This window comes from Saimiri boliviensis, chromosome 14, assembly GCF_048565385.1.
Source record: "Saimiri boliviensis isolate mSaiBol1 chromosome 14, mSaiBol1.pri, whole genome shotgun sequence".
NCBI classification, from domain to species: Eukaryota; Metazoa; Chordata; class Mammalia; order Primates; family Cebidae; genus Saimiri; species Saimiri boliviensis.
The window spans coordinates 17,158,825-17,169,926 of record NC_133462.1 but is presented as its reverse complement, the minus strand read 5'-3'; the positions used below and the strand labels follow the sequence as shown (position 1 = coordinate 17,169,926).

The following is an 11,102-nucleotide window of genomic DNA, read 5'->3' as shown; positions in this document are numbered from 1 at the left end:
GGTCTGGAACTCCTTACCTCAGGTGATCCACCCACCTCGGCCTCCCAAAGTGTTGAGATTACAGGCGTGAGCCCCCGGGCCAGCCTTAATTTTAATTTTTATTTATTGTTATTTTGAGAGAGCCTCCTTCTGTTGCCCAGGCTGGAGTGCGACCTGACTTTTTTTATGGACAAATCAGGCAGCCACTGATTCCCTTCATTATGGCCTCTGCTTTGCCTCTGAGCAATCAGTGTGATCACTTCCCTTGCTGCATCCTTTGCCTGGGCGGTGGCGCTCCGCACGGCCCAAGTTGGGCGTGGTCCAGCTTTGGATCCCAGTTGGCGCCCCCAGGGGCAGCCCGCAGAATGGTTGGGGCAAACGTGCCAGCGGCAATCCGCCCGAAGTCTTTGGTCTCTCTCGGGCTTCCGTCTGCCAGCCCCCTCCTCTGCGTTCCCATTGGCTGTAGCTCCGGCCCAGGGCGGGAATAAAGGGAGCAAGTGGGCGGGGCCGCGTGGCGTCAGCGCAAGATGGCGGCCTCGGCAGGGCTGTTCTCGCGCTTGCGGAGCGGGCTCCGGCTAGGCTCGCGGGGACTGTGCACGAGGTTGGCGACGCCGCCCCCACGGGCTCCAGATCAGGTGAGCGGAACGAGGGTGGCGCTCTGAATGTGGGATCCCCTCCGTGGAGTTACGGACATATCGCTGCCGCTTGGAGGTACTGGGACGCCGCACCTCTGGGTGCTGAACAAAACGTCGCTTGCGTTTTGGGCCCCTTCCCAGCCTCCTAGGTGAACAGCACTTGTTCCCCTGGCCTAGAGGCTGGGGGCCCAGGTGTGTCCTTCAGATCTCATCTCCCACCCACGTGGGCGCCGGAGGAGGAGGGGGTTACCTGTTTCCCATCTCAGTGACCACTCAGGTGATTACTTGAGCAGGAGGGGAGTGGGATGCTGGAGTCCCAGTCTTGCCTTGGGAGTTATTTTTACTGTGGTGGTGGTGGTGAGATAGACGTTTGAATTTCCAATTCGACTTGCCTCCATGTTGACAAGAGACCCAGCCATTCTGACCTCCAAGTCTATCACTTCTGTGCCCTAGTTCCCCAAGCCCCAGACAAGTGATTGTCTCTCGCCGCCCCGACTCCCATCCCTTACACTGTACTCTGCTACCTTTTGGCCCCAAATAGCCAAATGTCGTATCTCCCGGTCCTGTCTGCCCCTTCCCGCCCTCCGACCCCTCCCCCTTGTGCTCTCCGTTCCTTCGCATCCCAGTGTTTAGGCCCTCCTATCCCTTATTCTCCTTGATCTGCTTTTCCGGGCTTCAGACCCTCCAATCGTGTTGTCTGCAGGATCCTGTGCACCTGGCCTGTTGGCGCTTAAAACTCTTGGCATCCTGGCGCCGGACAGTCTGGTTTTGACCCTCTGAGCAGCCCCACTTCCTGACTGCCCTTCCAGGGACACAAACGTCCAGGGCTCCGTGGGTGTCTGCCTCTTGGCTCCTGAACTTGATTCTTCTTGGACTCGAATGTTGGAACGATCAGCTCTTCTCTCTTGGTTGACCTCCCCTTTCTCAACCGCAGGTCGCCGAGATCGGGAGCCGCGGGGGCACTCAGGCACAGGGGCCACAGCAGCAGCCGGGCTCGGAGGGTCCCAGCTATGCCAAAAAAGTTGCTCTCTGGCTTGCTGGGCTGCTTGGAGCTGGTGGGACCGTGAGCGTCGTCTATATCTTTGGTGAGGGACTTATCCCTGCCCCCAGTTTTATTCCTTGGCCTCCCTAGCCCACTGTGGAACCTCTCATACCCGCTACAAACGTCTCTCATCTCAATTCCCTGGCTCTTTCCTCAATAGGGCAGCCAAATAGGGCACCTGCCTTTGAAAACCAGGGGTCTTTCTTCACCCTTCTACCTCTTAAGGTTCTAGTCCAGGCGTCCCCAAACTTTTTACACAGGGGCAGTTCACTGTCCCTCAGACCGTTGGAGGGCCGCCACATCTGTGCTCCTCTCACTGACCACCAATGAAAGAGGTGCCCCTTCCTGAAGTGCGGCGGGGCCGGGGGAGGGGGACGGATAAATGGCCTCAGGGGGCCGCATGCGGCTCATGGGCCGTAGTTTGGGGACGCCTGTTCTAGTCTTTCCAGTTGGTTCCTGTACCAGGATACAGGAAAGAGGAGAAGATGGGGAAGGATAGGCGTAGATCAGCTTCTAAACTTTGTCTTTCCTCAGCACCCAAAAATCCAGCCTTCCCAGTAGTTCCTTTATCCCTCAGACTCAAGCGATGCAGCCCCAGCCCCCTTTCTCTCAAAGACCCAGGAATCTTGGCTCCCAGCTCCCTCCTGGCTTGAATCCAGAAGGCTGTGCCTCTAACTCTCTTCTCTCAGATCCACAGGCCCCCTATCCCACTCCTCCCTCAGGACCTAGGAGACTGGGCCCCAATTCCTCATATTCATCCTGGTCTCCCTTGCAGGAAACAACTCTGTGGACGAAAAAGGTGCCAAGGTGAGGGGGAAAGAGACTGAGGCCTTGCCAGGAGTCCTAGCCTGTGGGTGAGAGGGGTCCCCTTTGGTTTGTTCAGGCTCATTGCTTGTCTGGAGTGAGCCTTTCTTTCCTAAGGACCTTTGCTTATTCCTCTTGGGGTCCTGGAGATTCCTTTTCTGGGTGTGATGAGGTTCTGCCTCTGACATCCTAAACCTTCCATTCTTCTCTCTACCTCCCAGATTCCTGATGAATTCGACAATGGTAAGTAAACAAGCACCGATTCTGGAGTCCCTGACCCTCTCAGCTCTGTCATTTGTAAGGATGTCTCTTTCCCCATCTGGTGTCTCTGGCCCCTCCTCCTTCCATTGGGGAGGTTGGGGAGCCAGCAGCTGGATAGCTTTGTGGGGAGGGACATTACAAAGCGCAAGCCCACTTCCCTGGCCCCTCAGCCCTGAGCAGATGGTCAGGGACAGATGGGGGAGGGGAGCCTTGGGTGGGAGGGCTTGGGGACACAGGGTGGCCTATCTCCAGACACATTGGTTCCTGTGCCTTAGACTGAGCATCTGCAGCTCCCAACTCTTTACCCAAACCCCCCAAGCCCCTACTCCATGAGTCTCATTTTCAAAACAATGCCTCCTTCCTCCCTCCCCATCTGGTTAACCAGCTTTTGGTGCTGAACTTTCTGACAAATTGGATAGTAGAGTAGTTGTCAGTCTTGTCACACCTGGCCCTTCCCAGGAGAAAAATGAAATTAGTGGATCCAGAAAGCCACCTGTTTATGTGGGGGACGTTTGCAAACAGTCCTGTTAATATACTCTTTCAAACTGGGCAGGTGAGTGTTTTAACTGGGCAGATGTAAAATCATGCTAGCTTCGACAAATCAATATGCTGATTTAAATTGGGCAGGAAAACCTGCAGGTTTCAAGTGTATGTGTTTACTCGTCTAACTGCTTTTTGTGGGGTTTTATTGTTTTTGTTTTTGTTTTTTGACAGTCTTGCTCTGACACCCAGGCTGGAGTGCAGTGGCGCAATTTTGGCTCACCGCAACCTCCACCTCCCAGGTTCAAGCGTTTTTCGTGCCTCAGCCTCCTGAGTAGCAGGGACTACAGGTCCATACCACCATGTCCAGCTAATTTTTTTTTTTTTTTTGAGGCAGAGTCTTGCTCTGTCGCCCGGACTGAAGTGCAGTGGCGTGATCTCGGCTCACTGCAACATCTGCCTCCTGGTTTTAAGCGATTCTCCTGCCTCAGCCTCCCGAGTAGCTGGGACTACAGGTGCCTGCCACCATGCCCAGCTAATTTTTTGTATTTTTAGTCGAGACAGGGTTCCACTCTCTTAGCCAGGATGGTCTTGATCTGACCTCATGATCTGTCCACCTCAGCCTCCCAAAGTGCTGAGATTACAGGTATGACCCACTACTCCTGGCTCAATATATTGTGTTTTTTTTTTTTTTTAAGAGGTGGGCCCATGTATTGCATTAAAAATACTGTATTGAAGGCTGGGCGCGGTGGCTCAAGCCTGTAATCCCAGCACTTTGGGAGGCCGAGGCGGGTGGATCACGAGGTCAAGAGACCGAGACCATCCTGGTCAACATGGTGAAACCCCGTCTCTACTAAAAATACAAAAAAAAAATTAGCTGGGCATGGTGGCACGTGCCTGTAATCCCAGCTACTCAGGAGGCTGAGGCAGGAGAATTGCCTGAACCCAGGAGGCGGAGGTTGCGGTGAGCCGAGATCGCGCCATTGCACTCCAGCCTGGGTGACAAGAGCGAAACTCCGTCTCAAAAAAAAAAAAAAAAAATACTGTATTGAAGTAGGCAGCTGTGTATGTTTACTGTTTTTTTTTTTTTTTTTTTTTGAGACGGAGTTTCGCTCTTGTCACCCAGGCTGGAGTGCAATGGCGCGATCTCGGCTCACCGCAACCTCCGCCTCCTGGGTTCAGGCAATTCTCCTGCCTCAGCCTCCTGAGTAGCTGGGATTACAGGGTTGAGCCACCGCGCCCGGCCATGTTTAATGTTTTATACTGGATTCATTAGCTGGGAGTGGTGGCTTTCAGCCTGTGGTCCCAGCTACTCAGGAGGCCGAGGTGGGATCACTTGAGCCCAGGAGTTACAGGCTGCAGTGAGCTGTCATCTCACCACTGCACTCTAGCCTGGGCGACAGAATGAGTCTCCACCTCTAAAAAAATAAACTAAAATGAGAAAGTAGCTGGGTGCAGTGGCTCACGCCTGTAATCCCAGAACTTTGGGAGGCCGAAGTGGGTTGATCACAAGGTCAGGAGTTCAAGAACAGCCTGGCCAATATGGTGAAACCCCATCTCTACTAAAAATAGAAAAAAACTAGCCAGGCGTGGTGGCGTGTGCCTGTAGTCCCACCTACTCGGAGGCTGAGGCAGGAGAATTGTTTGAAACCAGGAGGTGGAGGTTGCAGTGAGCTGAGATCATGCCACTGCATTCTGCCTGGGCAATAGAGGGAGACTCCATCTCAAAAAAAAAAAAAAGAGAGAGAAAGTAAACGAGTCAATATATTCACCTAAGGCCGGGCGCGGTGGCTCAAGCCTGTAATCCCAGCACTTTGGGAGGCCGAGGCGGGTGGATCACGAGGTCAAGAGATCGAGACCATCCTGGTCAACATGGTGAAACCCCGTCTCTACTAAAAATACAAAAAATTAGCTGGGCATGGTGGTGCGTGCCTGTAATCCCAGCTACTCAGGAGGCTGAGGCAGGAGAATTGCCTGAACCCAGGAGGCGGAGGCTGCGGTGAGCCGAGATCGTGCCATTGCACTCCAGCCTGGGTAACAAGAGCGAAACTCCGTCTCAAAAAAAAAAAAAAAAAAAAAAAAATATATATATATATATATATATTCACCTAAACCAGGGTTTTTCACCCTTGGCCCCATTGACACTTTGGACCAGATAATTCTTGTGGAGGACTGCCCTGTACATGGAAGGATTTTCGCAGCATCCTGGGCATGTGCCTACCAGATGCCAGCATTGCGGCAATCAAATATATCTCTAGGCATTGCCAAATTTCCCAGGGGTAGGTAGAAAGACAAAATCGTTCCTAGTTCTGAACCACTGGTTTGCGGTATACAGATATGTTTACATATTCATTGTGGTTTAGATTTGGCATACTGGCTTAATGTGGGCAGATCTGGAAGCCTATTGATTCAAAGTTGGCAGAATACACTGGCATAAATCAAGTGTGGTGGCTCACGCCTGTAATCCTAGCACTTTTGGAGGCCAAGGTGGGAAGACTGCTTGAGCCCAGGAATTCAAGCCCAGCCTGGTCAACAGAGCAAGACCCTGTCTATATAAAAAATGTATGTATGCACTGGTGTAATGTCAGCAGATTTATATGTATGTGGGTTTGAAGTGGGCCAGTGTGTAAGCATTCTGTTTCATACCTGGGGTAGTGTGTAGATATAAGTATCAGCTTAAAACGGGACAGGTAAATAAATCTCTGTTCCTATCTGGCGGTATGTCATTGCGTCCTACCTTTGGACCTAGAAGTGAGTTGGTTCAAACCAGGTGGGTATGCAGAACTGTTTGTATCTGGTAGATGAGAAACTCCCGGTTTGTCTGGGAGGTTGAGCAGCGGCTTATTGTGGATTCTCTTTGTGCCTGGTGTTCTCCTAGATCCAATTCTGGTACAGCAGTTGCGCCGGACATACAAATATTTCAAAGATTACAGACAGGTGAGCAGAAGCCCTGGGCTCAGTCCCTGTGTGTCCAGCCTTGGCCTCCTTGTCTGAGTGCCCCCATCCTGTCGCTCTCCCACAGATGATCATCGAGCCCACCAGCCCCTGCCTTCTCCCAGACCCTCTGCAGGAGCCGTACTACCAGCCGCCCTATACACTCGTTTTGGAGCTCACTGGCGTCCTCCTGCATCCGGAGTGGTCGGTGTGTCCCGGGGAAGGCAGCGGGTTGGGGACAGACCTGGGCAGTGGGGTTGTGATGAGGTGGACGTTTGGCCCTTGGCATGCTATATGATCTTGGGGAGGAGATGTCACCTCTCGTTGCCTCACTTTCTTCAGCTGGGAGAAGGCAGTCATGCTAACCCCACTCTGTAGGGTGGTACAGGTGTGCCCAGGCACGCTGGAGTACCACAGAGGAGCCTGCTCTTGTCCTGGGACCCAGACCCTCAGTTACAGCCCATGTACTCCTTCACCTTCAAGAGCCACAGAGACAGAGGGAGAGAACTCCACCCTGGGAATCCCCCAGGCTGGGTCTTTGTCCTCTTGGGGACTCTGAGGGCCTCTGGGTCTTGGTGTTTCACTGTCCTCACTGTCTCCCCAGCTGGCCACTGGCTGGAGGTTTAAGAAGCGCCCAGGCATCGAGACCCTGTTCCAGCAGCTTGCCCCTTTATATGAAATTGTCATCTTTACGTCGGAGACTGGCATGGTGAGGCCCTGGGGCAGGGGAAGGACGGTCAGTGTGGCAGGAGGCGTGGAGATCTGGAGGGCCAGGGCTCAGCCTGACCTTTTCTCCCTCCTTCCCACCTCAGACTGCGTTTCCACTCATTGACAGCGTGGACCCCCACGGCTTCATCTCCTACCGCCTATTCCGGGACGCCACAAGATACATGGATGGGCACCATGTTAAGGTGCTATGGGTTCACGGGTTGGCCTCTGGGATTTGGCGGGGTTGGCACTGCATGAGGGAAGGAGGGCCCAGCTCTGACCCTAGATTCAATTCCTGCTGGCAGCATGTGCGACTGCGTCTAGCCTTGGCCAGCCATCTGCACCCTTCTTTGTTCCCTGGCATCTGGGTGTGGGAGTGGGGGAGAGATGAGATCTCTCTAAAGAAGGTAGTTGGGGGTGAGTGGTGAGGACGGAGCATTTAGAAGCTGGTTCTGTCTCACTGTGACTGTAACTCGGTGTTTCAGGGGTGGTTTGCTTACAATTGCACGTGAGACTGGTCGCGGTTTGTTTGCCCTGGGGTCTGTTACTGTGACCAGTGATGTATTCAGGGGTCTGGATCTATGAGTGGGCGTCTTGTGGATCTGGCTCCAAGTGTCCATGTGTCTGTTGCATTTTGGTTTGTGTCTTGGGGGAGTCTGTGGTGTTCTTGGGAATTCAGAAACATACGGGCTGTGATTGAGGGTCTTGAATGGTCTGTGTCTGGGTGCCTGTCTTCGTGTGGTTCTCTGGGTGTGGCTGCGAGGAACTTCCTAATCACCTCTGTGTCTGCTAGGCCCTGGGTCTAGGAATCTATGTGATTAGCGCCCCAACTTCCTGGGGGTTGTTTTATTTTTTGTTCTGGCTTCAGGGTTTTGCTGTGTCACCCATGCTGGAGTGCAGTGGTGTGAACACAGCTCACTGCAGTCTCAACCTTCTGGGCTCAAGTGATCTTCCCACCTCCTGAGTGGCTGGGCCTATCGGCATGCACCACTATGCCTGGCTAATTTTTTTTTTTTTTTGAGATAGAGTTTCATTCTAGTTGCCTAGGCTGAAGTCCAATGGCACGATCTCGGCTCACTGCAACCTCCCGAGTAGCTGGGATTACAGGTGCCTGCCACCATGCCCAGCTAGTTTTTTGTATTTTTAGTAGAGATGGAGTTTCACCATGTTGGCTGGCTGGTCTTGAACTCCTGACCTCAGGTGATTCGCCTGCCTCGGCCTCCCAAAGCATTGGGATTACAGTCGTGAGCCACCGCACCTGGCCTGTGCCTGCCTAATTTTTAAATTTTTTGTAGAGACGAGTTCTCATTGTGGCCTAGGCTGGGCTAGGACTCCTGGGTTCAAGTGATTCTCCTGCCTAGGACTCCCAAAGTGCTGGGATTACAGGCATAAGCCACTATGCCTGTCCTCTGTGGCGGTAGATGCCGTCATCCAAGCCTGGTCTTTGAGAGCCCCTGCTGTGGTTATCCCAGTGTGTGTGATGCTGTGTGTGTATGTTTTTTTTTTTTTTTTTTTTTTGAGACGGAGTTTCGCTCTTGTTACCCAGGCTGGAGTGCAATGGCGCGATCTCGGCTCACCGCAACCTCCGCCTCCTGGGTTCAGGCAATTCTCCTGCCTCAGCCTCCTCAGTAGCTGGGATTACAGGCATGTGCCACCACGCCCAGCTAATTTTTTTGTGTTTTTAGTAGAGATGGGGTTTCACCATGTTGACCAAGATGGTCTCGATCTCTTGACCTCGTGATCCACCCGCCTCGGCCTCCCAAAGTGCTGGGATTACAGGCTTGAGCCACCGCGCCCGGCCATGTTTTGTGTCATCTCGATGTGGGGAGAGTGGGGCACAGATGTTGACCTGACCTTACTCACTTCCAGGACATTTCGTGTTTGAATCGGGACCCAGCTCGAGTAGTAGTTGTGGACTGTAAGAAGGAAGCCTTCCGCCTGCAGCCCTATAACGGCGTCGCCCTGCGGCCCTGGGATGGCAACTCTGATGACCGGGTCTTATTGGACCTGTCAGCCTTTCTCAAGAGTAAGGCTGACCCCAGACCCCCTGACTCTGAAGAGGAAGGATAAATGCCTGATTCTTGGCTTGGGCGACTGAGGGGCAGGAGGTGCCTGAGCACCTTGGAGTCTTTAGGAGCTTCTTAGGATGTTCATGGAATGTTCAGGGGATACTTGGGAGTGTTCAGGGGAGCCCTGTCAGGGCGTATAGAAGCATTCCAGGTGGCACTGACCTCCCCGCCGCCCCAGGGTGGGACCTTCGCCTCGTGGGCCCTGCCTCCCTCCGACCTTCAGAAGCCTGGCTGACCACCTCCTGTTGTCCCACAGCCATTGCACTGAACGGTGTGGAGGACGTGCGGACTGTGCTGGAGCACTACGCCCTGGAGGATGACCCGCTGGCGGCTTTCAAACAGCGGCAGAGCCGGCTAGAGCAGGTTGGTGCTCAGATGCCCAGAGTGGAGGATTGGCTCTGAGGCTCCTGAAGGAGGAGCCTGGGGCAGTCCGTCTCCACACTCCTGGCTTGGCTGTGTGGCCATGAGCAGATACCTCCTCTCTGCCTCAGTCTCTGTAACCAGGGAGTGTAACACAGCCTGTCCTGTAGGGCTGCCGGAATGAGGGAATGCATTGATTCTCCTGGCTGCTCTGAGAACAGGAGACAGGAGAGCATTTGAGATTGGTCAGAGAGGGCCTGCCCTTGATTGTCTTGAGTAGGTCTGGGGGCACCTTGTGGAGGTGGACTGTGGATTTTGATCAGTTCTGCAAAGAGGATCCTGGGCACGTGGCCCAAGGCTATGGGGAGAGTTCTGATGGTCTTGGTGGGACCCTGGTAATTTGGAAGTTGGACTAAGAGTATGGATTGTATTTGGGTAATATTTCCGGGGGTCTAGGCTGAGGTTCACCAGATTCTAAGTTAGGTTCCTAGAGTTGGGAGCCCCTGAGTGCCCAGAGAAGCCCCTAGAGATTTGGGCCTGGGGACCCCCCCAATCCAGACAGGGGTCATGGGGCCCAGGGGCAGGACGATGCAGTCTTGTGAGGAGGGCCATGTGGTTTGGACCTGGGATCTCAACAACATTCACCTTGGGTAACAGGGTCTGGGACAGGATCTCAGATTCAGGGAGGGGACCCTGGGATCTGGGGAAGGGGATTGTGAGAATCTGGGGCCTGAGAAGCTACTGAAGTTCAGGCCTGAATACCTCAAGGGCCTGGTTTTTGAGTCTGGTATCCTCCAAACGTTGAAGCCTGCACTGCAGCTGCAGCTCAGGGCTGACTCTTCCCGGTGTCTGCACTGGGTGCTTGGGACCCCAGGGTTTGGGGAAAGGGGTCTGGTCTTGGCAGAAGTCAAAAGGGAAGGTGGCCCCTGTGCTGAGGCCTGGGGACCTGGGTATCTGAGAGGAGGCTCTGTCCACCCTGGGCTCACCCTCTCCTCCATCTCTCCAGGAGGAGCAGCAGCGCCTGGCCGAGCTCTCCAAGTCCAACAAGCAGAACCTCTTCTTCAGCTCCCTCACCAGCCGCTTGTGGCCTCGCTCCAAACAGCCCTGACCTCTGGGCCTCCTCAAACTCAGTGCCTGGGTCCAGGGCGCCAGAGCTTCCAGACCAAGACTTGGGCTACCACTTGTCCAATAAAGTGCATCCCAGACGCCACACCTGCTGTGTCTGGCCAGTCTCCAGATGGGGGCATCGGGGTGTGGTCCGGGACTCGGGTCACCGTCCCACCATGGCTGATCGGCTGTCAAGCACAGAGGGTTGCTTTGTTGGATCAGAGCTGATTGTTAACCCTGGTCTGAGAATCTGAAAACCCTCAGCTGTGTCTTTCTGTGTGCTGTGTGATCTGTAAAAAATACATCTCCCTCTCTGACCACAGATTCCCCATGTGTGGAGAAGGGAAGAGAGGATGGCACTTGGCTTTAAAGACATAACTGCCAGACTGCTGTGTGTGGCCCTGGGAAAAAGGGGGCCTGGAGTTGCTTGATGTGCGAGTCATTCAAAAGAAGCAAGAAATTGGGGGCCGGGCGCGGGGGCTCAAGCCTGTAATCCCAGCACTTTGGGAGGCCGAGGCAGGTGGATCACGAGGTCAAGAGATCGAGACCATCCTGGTCAACATGGTGAAACCCCGTCTCTACTAAAAATACAAAAAATCAGCTGGGCGTGGTGGCATATACCTGTAATCCCAACTACTCGGAAGGCTGAGAGGGGAGAATTGCTCAAACACAGGAGGTGGAGGTTGCAGTGAACTGAGATCATGCCATTGCACTCCAGCCTGG

The 11,102-nt window shown here is 53.9% G+C and overlaps 1 protein-coding gene across 1 annotated transcript; it reads left to right on the top strand.

Moving 5' to 3' along the window:
- The first annotated feature begins 200 nt into the window (after positions 1 to 200).
- TIMM50 (translocase of inner mitochondrial membrane 50) lies at positions 201 to 10,696 on the top strand. The gene is given in 13 exon segments (XM_003943142.4): positions 201 to 348; positions 351 to 427; positions 429 to 614; positions 1,549 to 1,699; positions 2,432 to 2,463; positions 2,682 to 2,703; positions 6,080 to 6,138; positions 6,224 to 6,343; positions 6,740 to 6,844; positions 6,948 to 7,046; positions 8,713 to 8,869; positions 9,169 to 9,275; positions 10,279 to 10,696. Coding segments are annotated over 13 exon segments (1,365 nt in total). The 3' UTR covers positions 10,381 to 10,696.
- The last annotated feature ends 406 nt before the right edge of the window (positions 10,697 to 11,102 follow it).